Here is a 24,786-nt window from a genome sequence, read left to right on the forward strand (position 1 = left end):
CTATTATCCCGCATCAAAACGAGAGGAGTGCCTTGAACAACTTATAAGTTAACTCTTTTTTTCTCTCTTTTAAGACAAACAATGATATCACCACATTCCTAACATATTTTTGGCACCTATAAGTTTCCTCTCATGTCTCACCTTCAAGACATGTTTAAGATTACCTCCTTCCCTATGTTTAAAAGAAGTTGGACAGAAGATCGAAGTGGTATTTAAGTTGGGACTCAAATCAGCATGAACTTAAGTTTAAATGAAAATAGGTCCAAAAATATAGGTAAAGTTGAGTTTTTGAGTAATTCAAATATTGTTAGAAGTACAGTATATTTCAAAGAACCTTTTTATAATTGAATAATGAAGAAAGAGTAGGAAAAAATTTCTGACATTAAGAAAGTAAATAGTACAATTATCTGATAATGTAAAATAGAAAATAAGGCAGTTTAATTCTGGAAACGAGTACTTCCCAACAATCAAGCAAGCCTTAAAGTAATAGGCTAGATATCTGTAGATATTAATCTATCACATCTGTTTATCATGGGTCTATACAAGTACCAGAGTTTTAACGTTATTCAAACTTGGACAAAAAGGAAACGGAAAAAAGAGATGAAGTATAGTAGGATAGGGTCACAACGAAGCCGAGCCCAGTACGGCTCTACTCCTACTCCGTCCCTTATTATTATTATTCTTATTCTTATGCTAATGGCGACTCGCTTTTCCTTATCTCGTTCAGCTCACTTTTGCTTAAAACCCCCTTCTTCTTTTCGCCGTCCATTAACCAAAAATATACTTCAGTGCCGTTCTTGTCCCCTTTGGTCCTCCTCTTTCTCTCTCTGTCTTCACACTCTCCCCAAGTCAACACTCCCTTCTCCTCATCACCGTCGCAAACCCATCGCCGTCCGATCATTTTGTCCCGCGCCGGGATCAATTTCCGATCATCCTACTAAAATGACGACTGCTACTTCCGATGACAATCCTCTTTTGAAGGACTTTTATTTCCCACCCTTCGATTCAATCGAGGCCAAGCACGTTCGTCCCGGAATTCGTGCTTTGCTCAAACAAGTCGTATGTTTCTTTCTTTTTCTCTCTTTTGGATCCGAAAGAAAGCGCGTGGGAATTAGTAATATGGCGCGTTAAATTTGTGTTTTTTTGTTTTGTTTTTGTGAATTGCGTGCAGGATGAGGATTTAGAAGCTTTGGAGAAGACGGTGGAGCCCACCTGGCCGAAGCTGGTGGAGCCGTTGGAGAAGATTGTTGATAGATTGACGGTTGTTTGGGGTGTCGTGAATCATCTCAAGTCTGTTAAAGATAATCCCGATCTTCGTTCCGCTATTGAAGAAGTTCAGGTTCGTTATTTAAGGGCCTACTTCTTTTGGACTATGATCTTTAATTTCTTTTTGTGTCTATAGAGTGTAAAGATAGTGTCCTTTTCATTCAATCAACTCAAGATGGTCTTTTTCCTTTTACATGTTAAATTTATAGCTTTAGTCTTGTCTCTGTAGATTTACAGCTTGTTTGGATGGTTGTTGTATATGGTTCATAATGTATTGTATTTCATTGTACTAACAGCCTCTCTACCTTCGTTAGGTAGGGATAAGGTTTGCGTACGCATTAACCTCCCGAAATAATAGGATATCACTGGACTTGTTGTTGTTGTTGTTGTATATTGTTTTGATGAATAAGCTACAATATTACAAAGAAATAATAGGATACAAGATAAAATTATTATATAAAAAGGTAGGGTACGTGTAAAATAGGATTATTTAACACGTAATAAGTAAGGGCAAGGTGAGAAAAAAAGGTAAGACGCTCCACCAAATCGGTCATTACATATAATGATATATATGGAACTTTTCATCGTTACATAAACAATCAAAACAAACATAGTAACAATACGACAAAACACAACAGGTAACAACCATCAAAACAAGCTGTTAAATTTTACTAATTTGTATTATAGATTTTGCCTTGCACCTCTGGCTCCATAAAAAAAAAAGCAGAGAAGAGTTTTAATCCCTTTATTTAAACTGCAAGGAATACTAACCAGAATTGTTTGCTGGATAGATGATGATATCTTCAGTAGGACGCCACACTTTCTCCATGATTTAACCAACTATAAATCTTTTTATGTACAATGTTTGATGCTAGAAATTTGTCTCACTTCAGGATACACATGTTCCTTTTTTCTTATTGCTTACGTATACTACTACTCTCCTCCTGTGCAGCATAAATATTATTTTCTTTTCGTGTAGCCGGAAAAAGTTGCTTTTTCGCTTAAATTGGGTCAGAGCAAGCCAATCTATAATGCATTCAAAGCCATACGGGAGTCTCCTGATTGGGAGTCTTTGAGTGATGCTCGTAAACGAATAGTTGACTGTAAGTTCATGAAAATCTTTCCTTTAATCTGTCGAAATTTGGGAGGTGTCTTTTAGCATGAAAATCTATTTACTTCCATTAGCTGTCTGTCTATGACTCTAAATTTTAGTTTTAATATTCTTGTAATGTATCACGAGGTCTGTCTGCCAATTTTTTGGTAGTTGTGCTGAATCTGCCAAGGTTATTGTTCATCTGGTGAAGTTGAGAACTGTACATTATTATCTTGTATGTACAATAATTTCTTCCCAACATCCATGACGAAGAAGAGAGTCACCATGGGTGAAGTTTCTGTTATCGCCGTGCATTTATATGTGTTAGAATTTGCTGTAGTTGTTCCTATTGGTCACAGGATTCCATTAAACATGAACCGTTCCCCGCGCACAAGAAAAAGAAAAAGAAGATTCCCAACTCCCATCCCCAAAAAAGGGAAACCATATTTTTACTGTTTAAGAGTATCAACTAACTTCTTACCTTCTTTTGAGGTCATTCCCATGAGTGTATTTTTGTCAACCGCAAACTAATGTTTTAGATCATCGTCTCACACTCTTCTTCCTGCTCGTGCAGCGCAAATAAAGGAGGCTGTACTAAGTGGTATCGCTCTTGAGGATGATAAAAGAGAGCAATTTAACAAGATTGAACAGGTATCTATTGTGTCTTGTTGAGCCTAGCTTTCTCATTGTTCTATACTCCGGAAATGTCTCTTCTAAAATGTACTGTTAACAAGTGGAAAAATTTAATGGACTGGAAGTGGAGGAATCTATCTACAGGTCATGGATTTTAGATATATGTTCGAAGTTACTTATACAGCCCTCTGATTATGTTGTGGCTGTTTTTCTATTTTCTCTGGTTTCTTCTTTTTTGGGTGGTGGGTCGGTACCTCGCCTGCCAAGGGAGAGGAGAAAAAGGTGCAAAACTCTTGGGTTTGACCTTATCTTCTTTTTCGGGTGGTTGGGTTAGTACTTCGCCTGCCAAGGGAGGGGAGAGCAAGGTGCAAAACAGTCAGACCGTTGTTGTGCAGCTAAGGCTGAATTTTCAATTCACTATCTTGCTTTTGACCTTATCTTCCTTTTGCAGGAATTAGCAAAGCTATCTCAGAAATTTGGGGAGAATGTTTTGGATGCCACCAAGAAGTTCGAAAAATTAATAATTGATAAGAAAGATATTGAGGGATTGCCTGCCACCTCTCTTGGTTTAGCTGCACAGACAGCAGTGTCTAAGGTAATACGGAAGCTCTCTTCGTGTATGTTTGACAATTGAATTATCATTAGTTACCTTTTCTCTTATGCGCTTTTTGCTGCCCATAACCGATAACAGGGGCATGAAAAAGCTACTGCAGAAGATGGGCCATGGATAATCACATTGGATGCGCCAAGTTATATGTCTGTCATGCAACATGCAAAGAATAGAACTCTAAGAGAGGAGGTTTACCGTGTGTATATAAACCGTGCTTCTGATGGAGACCTTGATAACACTGGGATAATTGACCAAATTCTTAAGCTTAGGTTGGAAAAGGCTAAGCTCCTTGGATACAATAACTATGCTGAGGTATACATTTTTACTTTCGAACTCACAATACCATCTATGTTTTTTTGTCCCCAAAAAAAGGCCATCTATGTTTTTTAAATTTCTTTTCCTTTTTGAAGATTAAAATTGTTTATGTATATAGGTAAGCATGGCAATGAAAATGGCCACTGTTGATAAAGCTGAAGAGCTTTTAGAAAAGCTTCGCAGTGCTTCTTGGGATCCTGCAGTCAAAGGTAGGGCCTGCAAAATCATCTCAATGGTATTTGAGATGTAAAGTAAACTCGGCCTTTGTTATCAGTTTTAATCTTTTTGTTTTTTAATATTTGGCTCTATCAGTTCCGAGCTTTCCTTTTTAGTCTTCAGTTGGTAGACATGAGGTAAAATAGACAAGTTCTGATAGGTGATAGATCTTTATAAACAGGTTGCTTCTTCTTTTCTTGTTTTACCTGTCTTGAAAACAAGATGATACCACCTAACCACCTTGTTCTTTGTGCTTTTGATATGAATCACTTTTCTTCTTTCTCTTCTTTCCTTAATGCAATCAAATCAACTGGTTGACCTCTCTTAGCTGGCAGTTTTTTGAGTTCACAAGCTTTTCCCTTGATCTTTGTAGATTTGGAAGACCTGAAAGAGTTTTGTAAAAGTCAAGGTGCTCCAGAAGCTGATGATTTGAACCATTGGGATATTACTTTCTGGAGTGAGAGGCTTCGTGAATCTAAGTATGAGCTAAACGAGGTGGGTTCTCACTCTCTCTCTCTCTCTCTCTCTCTCTCTCCCCCCCCCCCCCCCCCATTGTTTCTGTGTTGATTGGAAACAATACCCTTTAACACAGCTTACTGTGTGCATGGACGGATGTGATTTTTTTTATAAATTTCTTGAATTGCCTTTCTTATGATGTCCTTTTATTTTCTGATAGTCTGACGAGTATTTTAGAAGCTTTATGCTTCCTGATCGTCCTTTCTTAAACAAAACTTTATACCTAACTGGGTTCAAAATCCTTATCCCCCCAAAAAAAAAAACCAGACAAACTTAGTTGAACATGATAGCAATGATACCCTTAGTTAAGAGTTGGAGACCATGAATATCTTGCTAAGTAGAATATAGATTTTAGCCTCATTCTGTAGTTACTATACACTTGTATTGTTGTTGTTTTTAGCTGCAATTTTTTTAATACTTCCTTTGTTAATATTAATGTAAGTTCCTTTAATTTTTTGTTGTTTGGTCAGTAAGTAAGTAAAGTCTTATAATTTGTCCCTTATTTGTTAGTGGGCCACTGCCTTGTGCATTCTATAAATCTAGACATTATAGAACTTCCTCTTGATACTTGTTTGTACAGCTCTAAGTTCATAGGCTGCTTATTTACAGGAAGAACTACGCCCATACTTTTCATTGCCTAGGGTTATGGATGGTCTTTTCAGCCTTGTAAATATGCTGTTTGGTATCAATGTTGAGCCTGCTGATGGATTAGCTCCGGTAAGATTTTGTTCACTTGCCTTTTCTTTTACCTCTCTTCCTGCTCCTGTATGGAGTGGCAAATAATGTTCATGAATGTGTATGTGATTTCTAGGTTTGGAACAACGATGTGCGGTTTTACCGCGTGAATGATTCCTCTGGAAGTCCCATTGCCTACTTTTATTTTGATCCATACTCTCGTCCGTCTGAGAAACGTGGAGGTGCATGGATGGATGAAGTTGTTAGCCGAAGCCGTGTATTATCACTAGACGGTGCCTCTGCTAGATTGCCTGTTGCCCACATGGTTTGTAATCAAATGCCACCAGTTGGGGATAAACCCAGCCTAATGACATTCCGCGAGGTAAGCATGTATTTTGATTCTAGGTACCTTCAATTCATGGTGTTCCGAAATGGTTGGACTAATAACTCAGTAAGGTATGGTGCTGCATTGTATGGCATCAGCCTTGGCTAATCTCCTACTCTTTAGGCTTTGCATCATAGTAGGTGTTTCTAATAATTTTCTTTTGGGTGGTGTGTGGTGGGCTTGGAAGGAGAGACATGAGTAGGGGAGGAGAAAGAAGACGAAGGGAGGACTTTTGGTGTTGATTTTTCCAATCAACAAGTGTAAATAAACAAAATCGGGCTTTAAGCAAAATGCGGGAATGAAGAAGAGGACTGTCATATTGAAAGAAAGAGTTATTGTCTGAAGAGTAGAAGGAAAGGATTTCAGAAGGGTATGCAAATGTATAATGTAGGCTTGGATGTTTCTGTGAGCAGTAAGGAACAATATCCCCTTAGTTTGGAAAAGCTAGTGGTGACAGGAAACATTAAGTGGAAAATAGATTGTTACGTCTTCTACTCTATGATGATGAACAGCAGATGTTTTAACTACTTTTTAGTTTTGGAAATTTCTTTTGTTAATGTAAACGATTTTATTAATGCTGGGGAAATCCCCCATGTACAAGTAGTATACAAATGGATAAAGAGGCCTAGGCTGAATTATGGTTCTCAGTTCTCTAACTAGTCATCCAATCATCTATACAAACCGGAACCTCATGGGTACACCAAAAAGAAACTAGAAGCGCGAGGCTACCCTTCACACACAGAAAATACTTCTCAACTCTTCAAACATTCTCCTATTTCTCTCTTTCCATATTATCCGCATAAAAATTAGTAGGGCAACATCCCATGTCTCGGTCTTCTCTTTCTTCTTCTCAAAGCTCAGATTACGGTGCTTTTTTTTTTTTTTAAGATGGTAACATAGATTACGGTGCTTCTTTCACTGTGCTTGGCATGACGCACTGTATTCTGAACCAATTCAGAATCTCCCTCGCAAGCGCATAGCTGCCTAAGAATGTAGTAAGAGTTGACCCACATATTCTTCCAAACATCTCCACATATAGCACTTGCTGACATGAGTGATCCTCCTCTTGTTCAAGTTCTCGACTAACAGTAAAATCTTATGCGCTCTTGACTTCTTCGTTAGCTTGTTTATGAGATATTTTATGATGCTTCAAATCAGGGTTCTATTTATAGGCTCACGAAAATTTATGGTAGTATAAGATCAAACACTTTTTTCAGATCTAAGTTATCATTAGGTGTGTTTTTGGTGTTGATTACGTGCCTGCTTTTGTAGGTTGAGACCGTCTTCCATGAATTTGGACACGCCCTTCAGCATATGCTCACTAAGCAGGATGAGGGTTTGGTTGCTGGTATAAGGGGCGTAGAATGGGATGCTGTGGAATTACCATCACAATTCATGGAAAATTGGTGCTATCACAGGTACAATGATGTCTTAGCAATGATACTTTAAACGTTTGGTATTGGTTGCATTACCAAGTTAGTTCGCCACTTTGGTTTTCAAAACCATAGCGGAGGACAAAACATTTCTTTGAAGCTATTTCCAGAGGACCCCTGTCTTTCAAGCTTTAAATCAACAAATTGCTCTGTTGTAAAAAGAGACATTTTTATATTCTTAAAAGTTTATTTTAGTTGGGCATCTTTAATACTCCCTCCGTTTCAATTTATGTGAACCTATTTCCTTTTTAGTCTGTGCAAAAAAGAATGACCTCTTTCTATATTTGAAAATAATTTATGCAACGATTTTTAGCCACACAAAATATATGTGCTTCATTTTACACCACAAGTTCAAAAGTCTTCTCTATTTTCTTAAACTCCATGCCCAGTCAAATTGGTTCACATAAATTGAAACGGAGGGAGTACCATTTTTTTCATTTTGTTGTACTTGAGATCTTTCAATAAATGAAGTTGGGAGCAGGCAGAGATTCGGAACAGCTTGTTATATTGATTTTTCCTTCAGCAGGTTCTGTCTGTCTCCGGACAGAAGACGTTTTCTATTTGTTGTCCTCTCTTTCTTTCTTTCTTTCTTTCTTGATAAACAACTTATTTGTCTATCCTTTTTGCAATGACTTGTTGATAATTCTATCAGACTCTTCGTATAATTGTTACGTGGGTCTAATTAGTGCTTTCGCATGTCTCACTTTATGTTAACTTATTAGTACTGACAACTGATGCTCCACTCGCTCAAGACATTGTATTTTTATGCAAATTGTATTAGTTAATCATTCTATATAAGTTCCTTGTCCTTGCCCATTTCTAAAACCATATGTGATGTGACCGAAATTTTACTCTTCATATAATCATGAAATATTTTCTTCTCACTCCTGCCCATAGATAATAGATAACCTGTAACTTATCATCAACTTGTAATTTTCATGGAACTAACTTAATTATGCCTACCCTGGCTTTGAATGCTATCTTTCTCTGAGTTTGTAGAATTTTAGTTTCTGCCTCAGATGTTGCATCATGCTGTAATATACAGCGCCTCAAAAGGATATGAGTCTGCTAGAGTGGCGATATAGTTGAAGATATCCGTGTTTCTTTCCTTTGGATCAGTCGTCTGTTGATTACTCATTTTCTTGATGGCTGTTGCAGGGATACTCTGATGGGTATTGCTAAGCATCATGAAACTGGAGAGAGTCTCCCAGAAGACATATACAAGAAGCTTCTTACTGCTAGGACTTTTCGTGCAGGTACCTTAAGCCTTCGGCAGGTGAGCACTGCCCACTTTTCTCTTTTTCTGGGTCCTCTTTACTTTTTCTAATAATAATCTCTTGATACATCTTTCTTTCCACCCTTTAGTATTAACCAACAAACTATATTCCAAATTCGTCATGTTTTGAGGTAGGAATCGTATTATTTTTTCCCCCTAAAACTCCTTGTCGGTTACATTAATCTCTCCAGAAAATGCATTTGACATATACTGTTTTGCTGGTTCATTTCCAAGGTTTTTTCAGTGTACTATAGCTAAGATACATATTGTTGGCCTTTCTCTGTGTACTTGGAGGAACTCCAACTTTCTAAATCAGGTCTTCAGGAATTGGAAACAACTCGTTTAACATATTCTAACTTGACATTTTGTGGGTTGTATGGTTATTCATGGTTTGTCTTCAGAGGTCTAATTCAACAATCAAGTTGTGCCAGTAGTAGGTTTTCCAAAAATATTCTGAAAAGAGTAATAACCACTAAACGGATTTTTTCGGTCATACTAATTCAGACAACAGTGGCTGTGTTTGCCCAAACGGTCTTCTGTTGGATCGTTTCCTTTGCGTTCTGTGATTTATTTTTAGACATCTAGATTGTCCAAGGGAGTAATTTGTTCCACGGATCTTTTCTTCTATTTTCTAATCATTAATGACGTTAATGCCATGACTTGTGGTGCTGTGGAAATGCTTACCGCGGCCATAAAATTGTTCTTGTAGTTGAGATTTGCAACTGTTGATCTTGAGTTACATGCAAAATATGTTCCGGGTGGCTCAGAATCAATCTATTGTGTTGACCGGCGGGTCTCTAAGAGAACCCAAGTGCTTCCTCCACTCCCAGAGGATAAGTTCCTTTGCAGTTTCAGTCACATTTTTGCGGGTGGATATGCTGCTGGATACTACAGTTACAAGGTGCTTCTCCTATCTTTTAGTGGTTCTTAGCTCCTATATTTTTCCAGTTACTTGTATTTACTGTGAGTCTTATGTATAAATATTGTGGGGTTAAAAGAGGGAGTTATGTCTTTTCAAATCTTTCTTTTCTATGAAAAATGATTTCTCGGGAAGAAAATATGTTTTAGGTTTTCTTATAAAAATAAAAATGTGTTAGATTGCAATTTAAGACTTGCCTTTAACCACATCTAAGTGCAAAATTATTTTCCAATTTTTGTAGTGGGCAGAGGTTTTGTCTGCAGACGCTTTCTCTGCATTCGAGGATGCTGGGCTAGAGAATGAGAAGGTAAAGTTTGAGAAAGTTTACTTTTGATTGAGTAGTCTTTAGTCTTATAGCTGTCATTTTAATGAATATCACAGTTCAACTAATAGTGGCTTTAACTTTGAGTAGGCTGTGAAAGAAACAGGCCACAGATTCAGGGAGACCGTTCTTGCTCTTGGAGGTGGAAAGGCTCCTTTGGAGGTAGGGGTTAAACATGTCAATGTCTTCTTATTATGTTTGCTCATTCATTTCTTGTCTGATTTACACACTGCTAATATTTTGCCACGACTCTTTAACGATTTTTGGATGCATATTCAGGTTTTTGTGCAATTTAGAGGTCGGGAACCTTCTCCAGAACCGCTGCTTAGGCATAACGGCCTACTCTCAGCTACCGCCTCTGCATGAGATCATTTTAAAATCTTGTGCAATCTTAATGGACATTTAAAGGCCATTAGAAGCATTTGCATGCTTTCACGCCATTAGATGTAGGCTTGATATATTATTTCATTCAGAACGGGCTTTGGTACTGAGGATCGGATAATATGGATTAATAGTATCTGATTTACTGGTTATAAATGAAGTTCTTGGTTCTTCCCCGTCTCCATTACTCATCCCCTTTATGCGATTTTGATCAATATGACAAATAGTAATGCACTGGGTTGATGTTGTTGTTGTTGTTGTTGTCGTGCCGGTGGAAAGGCTTTGTTTGGTTAATGTTAACATGTAATCCGTAGATGATGTTTACCTATTCTCCTCCAGGAAAAGGTTCGCCAAGTAATTTCAATGTAGTTCTGTTTTATCAAAATTGCCTAAGTAGGAGTGGAATTGATTACCTTTTGAGTTGAATGATTTGAACCAAATGCCCGGCTAATTCTGCAAAAGTTTTCTTACAGATTGAGAGTGCTTTTTTAAGTGTCAAAGGTTACGCAAGACGCAAGTCTGGGTAAATGATGGAAAGTTGGGTATGCGGTGGGGGATATGGCATTTAGTTTATGTAATTAATAGCCAGTTTGGCCAAGTTTATTTTTTTCAAAAGCATTTTTCAAAAAGAGAATCGATTTGTGTTTGACTAATTAATTTGAAAAGCACTTTTGAGCAGTATTTAGTGTTTGGCCAAACTTTTGAAAACTGCTTCTTAGTGTATTTTTCTCAAAAGTGCTTCTTAAGAAAGTGCTTTTGGAGAGAAGCTACTCTCAAAAACACTTTTTTTTCCTTAGAAAAGCTTGGCCAAACACTTCAATTTTTGGCCAAAAGCACTTTTGGCAAAAAAAATACTTTTGACCCAAAAAGAAGCTTGGCCAAAAAGGCTATAAATAGGGCTTGGAGTCTCTAATAAGTTATAACATTGACAATATAACTATTACTACTTTGTTAGTTTTCTCTCCGCAGATCTACTACAAGTCAATAAAATGATAGAAAGGTTGGACTGATTGTCTTTAATATTAACAGAAAATTGCTGGTTAAAACAAGTTTATTACTACATGTCTAAGTTTATGTTTATACGGTTGGAATTAGCTTTGATATACATACTTCAATCGTCTTCTTTTTATTCTCAATGTTAAATGATATGTTTATACGCTTGGAATTAGCTTTGATATACATACGTATGCGTAAAGCAAAATTTTCCTTTTTTCCTTTCTTACATTGATTTTTTTTTGTTTTCTTTAACATTTTTTTATTAATGTAAATTAACATGTTAAAGATCATCTAGAATTTAAGAGTTGAATTTATTCATCATACTGTTATTAGCGGTCGTCAAAGTTAATCGATGCTAAAGTAAACAGAAAAGAAGAGGAAAGAGAAATTTTAGAATCACCAAACAAAACAAAAAAAGTGTGAAAAAGAAAATAGCAAAAGAGAAGCGAATCAACAAGGCGGGCTGAGGTTCACAGACTGTCAGGCTCAGCTCCGTGTGAATCGTGTAGTCAATCCTCTGTTGCTTTAGTGAAATGTGAAGAAGAATAAAATATCTCACATCTTCTCCATTTCTCCACAATTCGGTATTTTCTCTCTCCCTCCTTGTTTTCTTTTTATTTTATACATCTCCTCTTCTTGCTGTCGCCATTTTCGTTCTACAGAGGCCACGACGAGAAGTATATAGATTTTTGCTGAATGAGAAGCTTTGAATACATTGGAGTTTTGTTTGGCACTGCTTTGAAGTCCAAGCTCTGTTCAATGTCTGATTTGCACTCCGATTCTACTTAATTCTCTTTACTGTAAGCTACTTCCAGTTTAGTTCAATGCAAATCCTTTAGCAAACAGGTGGAAATAGCAATTCGACGTCTTAATAAAAACAAAATCAATGTGGTTAAAACAAAGGTTGCTATTGATTCTACTTAAGGATCTGAATCTCTTAGCTTTTATTATATGATTGTAAATTTGTAGACAACCTTAATCTGCTGGTCCTGAACTTTTTCTTTTTTTCCTTTCGTTTCACCTTCTCTTATTCAGCTTATATAAAACATAATATGCCATCTTGCTTCTCGTATTCCTTTTTGTTTTTTCATTTTAGTCCTAGTGTTTGCTGCTTATTTTTTACAATAATCTGAATCTCTTTCCAGTAGTAATTGTTTTCATTTTACCACTCTACCAGGATGTAAACGAGAAAAACTCACACACTAGAGTGAAAAAGCATGCAACCCATTCACCATCAATTATTCTCTGGATTCTCAGTTTATTGATGAAGGACATTGGCTGCTAGAGTTTATACACACACACACACACACACGCAAATATTTGCTCCTTCCCGGGCATGCGCCTTCTCTTATGTCACCTTTCATTCCCTCTTTAACTCTGTTTTAAGCCTCTAATTTCTTAAAATTGTTTGTATCTTCCCGAATTTAAACCGGCTCAAATGATGGGGCTGAGCAACTCTTATTTTGAATATGTTTTATCTCATGTGTCTTCTTTGTCATACACCGGTAACATATTTACTTCTGCCTTAACGTGGAAAGGTCTTCCATTTCTATCAAATGTATTATTGGACTAAAAAGCAGCCATGGTAATTGCTTTTGATGGTTCGTCAAGTTTAGAGTGTTTCTAACTCTTGATCTTGCATTTCTTAACAATTGTTCCGCTTCCGCTGTTGAAAAGTTGTTTCCTCCCTATATTGGTAAAAGAAATAATTATGAACTTCTTTATATGCAAGTACAATATATGCTTGTTTGCAGTTTGTTCTAAGCCATGCTCAGAGTGGAAGAGAAGTGGAAATTGACAATTCCAACTAAAGGGCATTTATTAGGAAGATCTATTACATTATAAAATCTTCTCTACCAAATGTACAAATAATGACATTTTAAGTTAATGGAATTTGAGGAGTAATTTGCCAAAAATTATCCAGGAACTTTTCAGAGAAATATGTTACCGATTGCAGTCAATTTATCCAATCCACTAGAATTATTATCTTGGTTGTGGAGGAGCTGGGTTTGAGAGGAGACTTGATGGTTCTATTTGAGATTTAATGGGTGGTAGGATAATGGACCTTTCTATAGAGAAACGATTTGATCCTCCAAAGCTGTCCAGGGACTTCAAGTATTCTGATGCATTGTTTTCTATTATCAATGCATCCTCAAGCTCTCTTATGATGTCCGCCATGCATGGTCGGTAAGTGGAGTATGTCTCTGTGCATGCCAAGGCCACCTCTACCACTCTCCACAGTGCCTCACCATGATACCCTCCCTTGATAGCTGGATCCACAATTTCTTCAACTCTTGAGTTTCTTATTAGAGGTTTCGCCTGTACATCAAAGTGGATACTTGCGTGTGATTAAATGTAAATTTGCAAAGCAATTAAGTATATATAGGGCTAAGTAGTTAAGCAATCAACATAAGTTTATCACCTGAGTAGCTCCAAATTACCACGTCAAAAATAATAATTAAAGAATTAAATATTTAAGGTGCTCTTTGTGTGTTTAAAAGAAAAGTTGAGCTTCCCCACACGTGACAGGTGTAGTTGAGGCTAGGCTATTCATACATTCGCATTAGCTTTTCGGTCTTTTTCATTGCACTGCAGTTTGCTGCAATATAATTAATAAGAAGAGACTTACGGTTCTGGTTCGTGAATCTTCAGGTCACATGAAGTTTCCTTGATTGAGTGTGAACTGACTTTACTATAATTCCAATTTTGTGCTTCAATAGAGGGGAGTATGGTTCTGACAGTAAGGTTGCTTCTACATGATTTGGAGGTCTTATTAAAGCCTGAAAATGTGATTTCTGCTTTGGGGGTACAGGTTTTTGTTCCAACTCTTAGTTTAAGTCGGTTATTGGATTCACCATTTTCCATATGGTGGTTGCTCTCTATCTAGTGTCTAGGTGACCATTTAGTTCATTGGAAAAAAATGTTAGAGAACTTTTTTCATCTTGGCACTCATGCTTTCAATAGGATTCAGTTAGTAGCAAGTTGTATCTGGAGAATCTAAAGAAAAGCTTGCTAAGTTGACTCTTACCCATTCAACCAAGCTCCACTCATTTCTTGGCCTGCTTATGTTGAGAGGCTCTCGACCTGTTAAGATTTCCAGTAGGACAACTCCAAAGCTGAAGACGTCACTTTTTGCTGATAGATGTTGGGTTGAGTAGTACCTATGCAAAAGGAATTCATGAAGAGGTCATGAGCTGGATTTCCCAGAAGATTTTTGAACCATTTTGTGTTTTGGTGAATTCATAACAAAGGTGAATTATTCAACAGATGTATTGATGATATCTTGGGTTCTTTGTTTATGCATTTAGTGAGAATTCAGAACCTCCCAGTAGATTCTCATGGCGATGATTCAAATAACGATAATCCATATTAAGGTGGCAGAACCATGCATTAGGCCCTGTCTTAGAAACAAACCTTTTGTTCTAATTTCCTAATGACAATTCAACCTAGAAGAGTTTATACTTACTCTGGGTCCAGGTACCCAGCTGTTCCCCTTACTTCTAAGGATGTACCACTATCCCCTTCTTGAGATGCATATTTTGAAAATCCAAAATCAGCAACCTTGGCGCACATGCTTTGATCTAGAAGTATGTTACTTGATTTGACATCCCTATGGATCAGACAGCGCTCCGAGAAAGTGTGAAGATACATCAAACCTGAAGATGTTCAAACTTTCTTGTTTCATTCATTGCAAAAGGAGGGGGATATAACATATTGAAAATGAAGAACTTTAGTATTTTCTGTTACAAATGTGCCTTGTGATGATATGATAAGTCACAGGGAATGATTTGACTGTTATGCTGTATTAGATTCAGGATATGCCCTGAAGCTATTTCTCTGAGGTAAACAAGTTTTATTTATTTAATGCATGCTTAAGTACAAAGATATTGTTTATTTCACAGAAGAGCTGTATCAATAGCAGAGCCTTGCGTACTTGCCTCTTGCTGCACCTAAAGCAATGGAAAGTCTGGCTGGCCAGTCTAGAGTCTTCCTTTTTGCCGCTGCTCCTAAGCAAGATGAGTGAAAAAGCAAGAAATTAGTGCTGGTTCTTATGTTGAAGAGGAAGTAGGAATTTGTTTTTATGTGAAGTACCATATAACCGATCCTGTAGGGAGCCATTTGACATAAAGGGATAAACCAGAATTTGTTGGTCATTCTCGCAGCAGTAGCCAAGAAGAGGGATCAGGTTCTCATGCGTAATAGCTGAGAGAAGGGTCAGCTGTAATACAAATTGATAGTACAAGGTTAGTTTGCAAGCTGTGTTATTTGTTATGCATGGCTTAACTACATATACGTGGATAAGATGCACTTATTGTAGAAGATGGCTCCTGAAGAGTGCAAGACAAATCAGGAGGAGGAAGTGATAAATCTAAAAATCTGATAATTATCATTTAGTAGACATGTGAGAACATCAAGTTAAGGGCATGGCTGCAAAAGCTTGAAATAATTGGTTAATTTTTGCTTAATAACACTGTTTCTTGTCCAGTACATTATTCAGAATATTTCAGAGGTTAGGAATGTTTGCGGGGAGTAATTATGAAGAGAATCATGGGATTTTGTGAGACAAAGTATTATTTTGAGCATGTAGTTAGTTTGGTTTCCTATGTGAACAGTAATAGTAGATAGAAGGTTGATTGCTCCGACATTGTGGTGATGTTTTCTTCACATTTTAGTTAGCATCTATTTTATTGGTTTAATGCAGATGTCACAGTTAGGAGAAAATTGGTCTAAAAATGCTCTAGACTGATACCTCATTATTGAATTCTCGAGTTCCCTGAGTCGAAGTGGCTGACCGGACCTTTACAGCCACTTCTTCACCATCAGTCAAGGTACCACGGTAAACAGATCCAAAACCACCTTCACCTATCAAAGTTTTGTAGTTCTGTGTAACAGCTTCTATGTATTCCAAAGTGAAATTCCTGATGGATATTGACTTCAAGGTAGTATCTGTGCTTGGTACTGAATAAACTGCATCTGTATTTGAAAGAAAACTTCGAGCATGTTCTCTCATAGTGGAAAAGTACCAGATCTTACAGAATATAACTCTTTCAAATAGCTAGAATGCTTGTCTGTAAAGCTCGCTTGCAACAGATGATATAGTTACAGTTTCTGTTTTATGGTGAAAGTTTTATGATTCTATTTTGTTGGGTCCTATCTTAAGCTTATTTCAAGAAAGACAAGCACTTAAATTATGACTTTCTAGATTACATATCTCTTCACTCTATTGTCTATGCTTTCTCAATGATGTGCGAAACGACAAATTGATAACATAATTTCTCAAATGATGTCTCTGTGCAAAACAAAGTTGTAGGCTAAACAATCTATTTAAGTGGAGGCAAAGATTATTTTTTTTTATGAGTATGTTGATGTGAACTCTAGATTATCCTTCAAGAGGATCAAAACGACTCGTGCATGGCGTCTTATTATTTAGTACACAAAATAGAAAGAAGAATGGATTGTCATGGTCGAAAATATGTGCCTAAAGAATAGGATAAGTTTCTTACGGCATTCAGAAATATATATTATCATGCATTAGGCATGCAGGATTATTTTTGGTGTGCTGAGAGTGTACTTACTCTTTGTCACTGAGTAACTTCTCATACTAAATCTTGGCCCTGCTATTACTCGTCTTTTGTAGAGGCAAACAATAGAGATAACTATTGCGAGGATCACTAGTAGAGATGCACCTACAGCTGCACCTATCACAAGTTTATGTGCTGAACTTGTATTTTGTTTACCATTAGCCATTCCCTTGCTGAAATGCAAAGATGAAAAAAAGGAAATTAGGCTCATTTCACTTTCTTTGTCAGCTATCTGATCCTCCTATCCTTTTGCTCCTTCCCCTGCACTGGGAATAATTTAACAGGATAAAGGCATAGAACATTCATTTTTTTCCTGAAGACAAGGCAAAGTCTCATACACTGTGGTGCTATTAGATTCCTTGATGCTTTTAGAAAGCTTGTTGCTGAGGTGAAGGCTCCTGCTGAAGTTTCTGGAGGGAAGGGACAAGGAAAAGAAGATATTGGTATCACATCATATTTTTCATCGAAACACATGAAGCATGATATGTTTTTTATAACTTTTTGTACTGCTTTTGGTAATCCTTCAGAGCTTAATCCTCTGTATGATATCATTTAACTTGTTCATGTTTCACGATTATGTTATGTGGAGTCCAACATAGAAGATTTACCTTGCAGAAAATGTGGAGGATGATGGAAAGAGTGTGATTGTGCCACTGGAGCCATCATTGCTCATATCCCTGCCTTTGCAAATAACTTGATTGCTTAGTAAACCTATAACAGACTGCAAATTACTTGGAAAGAGAATCAATCAGATGAAATAGTTGTCTTGATAACAACGGCTTGGACATACAGTTTTCTTAGGTGCATCAGTTTTTGGATGCTAGGAGGGCTTGGTCCACTAAGGCCGCCCAAGGAGAGATTCCTGTGATAGGGAGTAGGAAATGATTAAGCAACCAGAAGTGTAATCCATCCATCTCAAATACACAGACAATGATACCATATAAGGTTGACACAATGGCAGATATATTACTTGATAATGTTCAAATAAACCTAACAACTTCGAATCTCTGAATAGAGAGGGAATAACTTACATCTGAGTGATGACTGAAGTACCATTAACTCGATCACAAGTTAGACCGCGCCATGGAAGAGGAAGACAAGGGTCTCCTGACCAACTTCTTAATATTTCATTGTTTTGGTTGTGTTGCAATAATTCCATCTTCATATTCACCATTATGTCAACTGAAACATAGAGAGAGAAATGATAAATGTAGTCTCTGAAATGTTTTTCTACAATTCTACATATGCATTTATTCTGCTACTACTACATTCTTTGACTAAAATTACCTTCTTCTATGGCTGTTTCTTTAACTCGAGGCAGAGTCTTTAAAATCTCATAAGCATTACAAATTGGTCCCAGTTGCGATAAATTTGAGGCCTTAATCATAGTCAGATTAACCGCCCTGTTTGCTCTGAACTTCAGAACTACATCCAGGTATCTGGAACCACTAGCCAGTATATCAACCTCGAGTCTCTTTTCATTGTTGATGTATACATGAAAAACCCTTTCTCCAGCTTGAACTGAGTCATTGGGCTCAAAAAAGTACAGGACGAGATAGTAGGTATAGTATCCAGTGTCAAGGTCTTCATGCAGGAATTCCAATCTCCCCGGATGGGTCAGGGCTGTTTGTAACACCAACGAAGGAGGTAATAAACGGTGTGCTTCTGCATTGGCCTGCTTAACAATGGATGGCTGGATATGAGCAACTTCTGAATCCAGATTTGAGGCTGGTCTCCAAATCCTATCATACTGGTCATAGGGGTACCTGATTTCGGCACCCTTGTTTCCAGAATCTACTCTATGTACAAGTTTGAGTACTTCGGAAGGCTCCCTCTTCAGATAATCTGGATTTATTGGTCTGAGTTCAACCTTAGAAAGGTAAGGTTTTCCTTTCTTGTTCAACAGGCAGAAGTTGGTATAGTTTCTAGTAGCTCGAAAAATTCCCTCAACCCTAAGTTCATCAGATGACTTCACTGTGGCTAATGGTGTGACACCAATCAAAACAACAAAAGAACTGTGTGGGATTGCCTTCTCTTGATTGCCAGAAAGAAATGTACCTCTTACTAGATAGTCTTGATCAATCCTGGTTGGCAAGTTGTAACACCACTTACGACCAATGTCTGAGCTAAAAAATCGAGCTCGTTCATAGGGTGTATTCTTGTGCGCTGTCCTTATAATACAACTTTGGTTTTCAGGGAACCAAGTTTCATCTGAAATCCAACTTAAGTTGGTACTTGGCTCAGTAAAGTTTGCAGGAGCACAACACTGTATGCTTAGAAATACTGCTCAAGATTGCATTGAAATCTAGAAGTTAGATTTAAGTAGACGAAAAATAAGACATATCTGCATACTATGGCGAGATTGTTTTTCATCAGCTTAAACATCATATATATATACTACAAATAGCCAGTTACTGCTTGCACTTGTAATAATCCGTCTGTGCCTAGTGCTTGATCTTATGGTGTTTGGTAATGCAGGTAAGTTTATTTTGCCCAGTCTTCTTACAACCTTTTTCCTTGATCAAGTCCTATCTGCTTATACAGTTTCAGTAGGTTTATAGCCCTGGAATTTTGCAGTCTTGCATTTTATTCTATTTTTCGAGCAGTCAAACACAGCTTAAATGATAGTTGAGGTAATTGATCAGGCAGATCCAGCTTTGTCAGTGTCTTTATGTTGTGAATGTTTTAGTTTATATAGGATTGCATTTAGTGAAGTCACCACATCTGACAAAAAAAGTTATTTATTGTTTGGGCTTTCATATGTTTACTGCGGACTTAGTCAAACACAACTTAAATTATGATAGTTCGATATAATACAAAACACTCTGTGTTATTTGCTGTAGGGTTCATCTTTTTGTTCCCCATGGGAGGACAACTGGAATAGTTCAGGCAAATTTTGGGCTAGACTTGTGCTTTGATTCATTAAATGGGTAAAATAGGAATGAAGGTAAAATTGATTGCCTCAAACTTTAGTGTTATTGAGGAAATTCAGCAACATTATAGAAATAAACAGGATAATGATCAATATCATTCAAAAAAGAGAACGGAGCAATTGTCTTAGTGATATCACGACAATAAGTAACATTTATATATTCCTTTTCAAACTAAGTAGATCATTGAGAATGATTATGTGGACTAACCTTGTGCAAAGGCAGATTGAACAAACAGGAGCAGAAAGATGATACCACAGTTGACCAACCTTGTATTCCAGCAATTCACCACTTCCATCATTCTCTTCTCATGGAAGAAAATTGCCCCATTAGGTCATCCAACTCAAAATCTGACCTTGTCTATCTCATTTAACTTTGGTTATCTGCAGAATTCAATTTCACTCATAAATTTTCGTAATTTTAGTTTGAAGAACTGACAAAAAAAAAAAAAGGTACCAGGGAGCAAGAAAGGCAGAAAGCAAACTGGATGTCTGTTTTGATTTTCAATGGTTGCTATTCTTGAAGTATTGCTAGGGAAGGTTAGATAATAAAAACTGAACTAAAAATTAATACAAGATATCGTCACTAATATTATGTTGCTTATGAAATTATGACTAAACTAATAGTTATGGTCGTTGTTCTGGTCTGGTGGGACAATAATTTTTTTAATGATAGCACAAATAGGTAATATAATAATGGGGCGGAACAACCATTCATCAATCATCTTTTCTAATTCGTCTCTCTTTTTGTCACTTACCTGCAGCGAAACATCAAGGTAATGAGCCTTCTCTTATTTTACTCTTTTTGCCTACTCATATTTTGCTAGTCAAGAAAGTTACCTTTCGGCTCCCGTCAAATGATAGGCAAAATTTTCAAGCTAGTCTGGAATTGCTTCTATTAAGTTTGTAGTTTTACTGCTTATTTTATTAAAGTGAAAAGGAAATTAAACATTGTAAACACAATAACAAATTAACCACATAATTGGAGAGGAATCTTTCTAACTCCACTTTATTTTCTTAATGTATAATAAAACGACACAAATATTTCAATAGGTATTTTTGCTTTTTTTCGTTATCTTCCAATAAAGTCAAACATGAATGTCCAGTTAGAGACCAATGAGTTTCGCTCAGAGTTGGTAATTGTGGTTTGCTATCAAATTATAGTACGACGGAGAATACAACTATACAAAGTCTTGTATATATCTAAGGTAGTGTAGCTGTTAAATGTCAGCTTCTTTTCTTTCACAAAGTGGCTGATAACCCGCAACCAAAATGTTCGTTATTTTTTTACCAAAGTCATCCGTACACCACACATTACTCCGTACCATTTACCAGTTCCATCAATAAGATGATTATCAGACACCAGTCAACAATGTCGAGCCACTTCCATTCAACTATGAAAGACAATTGTGATGAGTCGGCGAGTAGTAATAATTCATATGTTATTTACATATAACAGATGGGAAAGATGGAGATGTTCCTAACTTTTTGTTCTTGGTTAATATTCAGAATTCACCCGGTCAACGAAATTTCATAATTCTCTAGGGGCTGTACTGCACTAATTTAATTAGGGTTCGGGTTCGCTTATAAAAAATATAGTAGTCTAAGCCCAACTGAAAAAAGAAGAAGAAATTACCCTAGTGGTACTAATGATCATATAATCTGAATGCTCATAGGCGGACTAACAATATCAGCAATACAGATATCCTACTTATCTTCAGCTCAAACTATATATATGGAGTAAAGTTTTTCAAAAGTATACGTACAAAGTATCACTAACTTAATTAAAACTGTTTGATCTATCTGGAGAAAGTCCCTAGCCTATTCTCAATACAAAGTTCCTCGTCCATGCACATTCTAATGAAGAGTAAGAAAATACAAGTCCATGAATATACCATCTTATACAAGATAATCCAACATGCACTTGATATTTCACCAAAAAGAATCAATTGCAACCGAATTGTGAAGGATCAACAATTCAATTGCATCCTCCAATTCAGTCACTTGTAACTCTCATGACGATTCTAGTCCTTTTTTCTCCACCCATTGTCACATTCCTTACTCCCAACACCTTAGACTTTCGAAACAATTTCACCACTTCCTCCACCTCTTCGCCGCCGCACTCTTCCACAGCCACTACACACGCGCCGCCAACTCTCACCGCTCTCTCCGTTTCCCTAACATATCTGTCCGGAAACAATGCCCGATCCAGATAAGCGCTAAACCCGAGATCAAACGCATTATCAAAAAACGGCAGATTATGCGGATCCGCACGGCTGACTAGCGGCGGCGAGTCCACGAGCTCAACTCCCGTTACGTCGCGAAGGCCCATTTCTTTTAGGGCCATAACAGCATGACCCGGCCCGGCGGAGACCACAAGGGCCCGTGAATGTTTAGAAAAGAGATTCTTCGCCTGTAGAGTCTGGAACTGAGCTTTAAATGAATCAACTGATTGGATCCAGGCTTTTGTGGACCATAAACGACGGTTGTGTTTTTTTATGGAGGTTTTAGCTCGGTGGGAGAAATCGCAGGTGGATTTGGGGAAACGGTGGTGTGGCTTAGGTTTGGTGAGATTAGGATTAACGCAGGTTTCAGGGGTTTTAATGAAGAGGAGGAAAAGGATAAGGGTGGCTATAATGAGGAAGGCTAAAGATAGCTTGTTGAGGAAGCTTTGGACGTATTTATCCATTGTTGTTTGCATGCATTTTGATCTAACTGGATGAGAGAGTAACGTTTGATGAAGGAGAGTGATGAAATGTCGCCGTTTTACAAGGATGAACGATAGTTTGGGAAAATGTATTCCACGGATTTTCTGTTTAATAATTAATTACTGGATTGTTAAGTGAGTATAGTATACAGAAACCTATTATGCCACTAGTTCAAAGTGAAGTACAAATTTATTTGCATTACTATCTTGGCCCACATTACATTGTTTTTATCGGATCTAGTCTGGTTTATTAATCCAAATTGTGATTAAAAAAATTAACACAGAAAATAAGATTTCCTCCATGTCATGAGGTAAATTAATCATAGTATGTTAAATAATGATTAATTCAAAATTTTATAAAGTAGCTTTATTAACGCAATAAAATTTGAGCAAATGTTCAAACCATTCAAATGAAAAACAACGAACTGAATTAACTATTCTTTAGCAACAGATTAGATTGGAAAAGAAAAGAAAATTTTCATTTGTCAAATGCCGACATATAATTTAATGTGAATATTGTCAGCGATGTTACAACGGAAATGCTCATAAGAAACTGCATAAATACAGAAATATTTAGTACTGCTGTATTTAAAAAGTTTCTAATTGCCAAAGCGGCTACACTGACTATTGATTGGTCATGACATCCGTTTAATATATACTTAGCTTTCTTGTTCTGGAAAGTGGAATCTGGACAAATGTCCAAGTTTGCAAAACATCCATATCATTATTTGCACAGCATAATACTCGTATATTCGGGGCATCACTGTTTGTCGGTTGAGGATATATGCTTAATTGACATTGTTCACCTTTTTTTTAATATGCAACTCGTCACTATTCTATCTTATGTCGATTGTTTATTTTATGAAACCAAAGCTTATCCTATCGTCCTCTTGTTAGTTGTTTACCTCGTCAACTTCATTCTGGGTGGAGAACCAAAGAGTAAGAAAAGAAGTTGTTAGTGTAGTACGTTATTGTAGTTGTGAAATACGTAATTAAAGAAGCAGAAAGTCCTAAAAGAAGAGATTAGATGTCATTTACACCAAACTAATAAATACAGGATATTTATCTTTTACATAAATTATTATCACTTAACCGTTGCATGATGTTTAATATATATTATGTCCTTAATTTATCACTTAACGACGATAATTATCGCAATTTAAGTATTTTCCAGCACAACCACTGGCTCCCAAACAGTTGTGCGTTGAGCAATTGTGCCTCGGATATTTAATGAAAACCACACAAGATGTCTATCTTCGTTATTAACACAGCAAAGAAACAAATTAGTTTTCGAATTCTTATTTCTCCCTTAATGCACACTATACAGTAAACACAAGTTTCAATGGATACTTCACCAAGTAATATTGAATGAATCTGGATGTTTATTAGTAATCTCAAAAATGAAACTATAACTCAGTGACGTGGCAAACAGATAAACGAATTACCATGCTGTATTTTTACCTTTACCTATATAACTAGTATAAGACCCGCACGATGTGCGGACAATTCTAAAAAATAGTTATCATATCAAAATGTGATTTAGTTTATTTAAGCACATTAGATCATATTGATTTTGTAAAATTCTAACTATCAGCTAGTTTCTTAACTCAATCTATGAGAATCTTTCATAACAAAATTATATATAAGATTTAATTTTATTGATTAATTACCACGATTATTTAAGTAATTATGATCTCTTAAATTATATATATTACAAATATACGAACTATTTTGTTGATATATCATATATGATAAAATCATACCATATGGTATATGTTGTATGATAAGAATATATGTTGTAGACAATAAATTGCGTCGAGAAAATAAAATCAAGACCGTAAAATATCGCGATAATCATAGTATTTGATTTTAAATAATTTGAGTGTACAATCTCTATGAATCATCTGATTCTTCTTTCCAATAGTAAATAAATTCAAGTACCTTTGAACTTAATCTTGAATTTCAGTCCTTCTCCTCGGATTTTCTGGAAGTATCCCATAGCTTTGTAGTCGATGATGGGCTGTCTTCCATTCTTCCTTCTCAGCTTCTCATTGAAGCTGGCTTTATTCGTGAACGATGAGAATAAAGTAGACCACAATGTATGACTACAATGTATGACATCTTGGGCTTAATAAAGTGGGCTCGTCACTTTATCCTAATAAATGGGCTAACCCAATGAATTAAGACTTATTTGTTTAATTCATATATATTGGATTATATAATTAATTCAATTATATTAGCACATAATATTTGTTTGGACCAATATATCTTGAATTTAAAATATAGTCCAAATTATTTTATTGATTTAGAGTCGATAAAATTTAAATACTTACAAATGCCCTATACTTCAAGATTTGTTAAAATATCAAGTTATCAACGACGAGGCTTGAAGTACGGTGTTTAAATGATTGAGCAACTCGCACGTCGCTTGTCATAGAGATGAAAAGCTATAAATTTTCAAGCTTTTCAAATTAAACCATTTTTTTCAGTGTATAACCCATGCCAAGACCTTAATTTAAATCAACTAATTCA

General features: G+C 36.4%; 3 protein-coding genes across 5 annotated transcripts; 1 reads left to right on the top strand and 2 right to left on the bottom strand.

The window, feature by feature from the left end:
• The first annotated feature begins 573 nt into the window (after positions 1 to 573).
• LOC104093620 (probable cytosolic oligopeptidase A) lies at positions 574 to 10,224 on the top strand. The gene is made up of 16 exons (XM_009599390.3): positions 574 to 1,059; positions 1,172 to 1,339; positions 2,246 to 2,369; positions 2,934 to 3,010; positions 3,444 to 3,587; positions 3,684 to 3,914; positions 4,036 to 4,126; positions 4,507 to 4,628; positions 5,259 to 5,366; positions 5,461 to 5,706; positions 6,982 to 7,127; positions 8,301 to 8,418; positions 9,128 to 9,319; positions 9,579 to 9,644; positions 9,750 to 9,821; positions 9,939 to 10,224. Exons 1-16 carry the CDS (start codon positions 601 to 603, stop codon positions 10,023 to 10,025), a joined length of 2,451 nt encoding a protein of 816 aa, XP_009597685.1. The 5' UTR covers positions 574 to 600; the 3' UTR covers positions 10,026 to 10,224.
• A 2,591-nt stretch (positions 10,225 to 12,815) lies between these two features.
• On the bottom strand, positions 12,816 to 20,134 carry LOC104093619 (nodulation receptor kinase-like). Of its 3 annotated transcripts, XM_009599388.4 has the most exons (14): positions 20,005 to 20,134; positions 19,759 to 19,931; positions 17,906 to 18,904; positions 17,650 to 17,800; positions 17,409 to 17,480; positions 17,227 to 17,295; positions 16,957 to 17,028; positions 16,613 to 16,791; positions 15,787 to 16,010; positions 15,129 to 15,255; positions 14,975 to 15,043; positions 14,503 to 14,692; positions 14,065 to 14,197; positions 12,816 to 13,355 (listed from the first exon to the last, which is right to left on the bottom strand). In XM_009599388.4, exons 2-14 carry the CDS (start codon positions 19,847 to 19,849, stop codon positions 13,020 to 13,022), a joined length of 2,712 nt encoding a protein of 903 aa, XP_009597683.1. In that variant the 5' UTR covers positions 19,850 to 19,931; positions 20,005 to 20,134; the 3' UTR covers positions 12,816 to 13,019. The 3 variants fall into 3 exon arrangements, with proteins under 3 accessions (XP_009597683.1, XP_018625434.1, XP_033511348.1); XM_018769918.3 differs by having other exon boundaries at positions 17,906 to 18,901; positions 19,759 to 20,098; XM_033655457.2 differs by having other exon boundaries at positions 19,759 to 20,098.
• Positions 20,135 to 21,543: 1,409 nt separating this feature from the next.
• LOC104093623 (uncharacterized) lies at positions 21,544 to 22,236 on the bottom strand. The gene has a single exon (XM_009599393.1). The coding sequence runs from the start codon at positions 22,234 to 22,236 to the stop codon at positions 21,544 to 21,546; it is 693 nt and encodes a 230-aa protein (XP_009597688.1).
• Positions 22,237 to 24,786: the final 2,550 nt, after the last annotated feature.

This window comes from Nicotiana tomentosiformis, chromosome 2, assembly GCF_000390325.3.
Source record: "Nicotiana tomentosiformis chromosome 2, ASM39032v3, whole genome shotgun sequence".
NCBI lineage: Eukaryota > Viridiplantae > Streptophyta > Magnoliopsida > Solanales > Solanaceae > Nicotiana > Nicotiana tomentosiformis.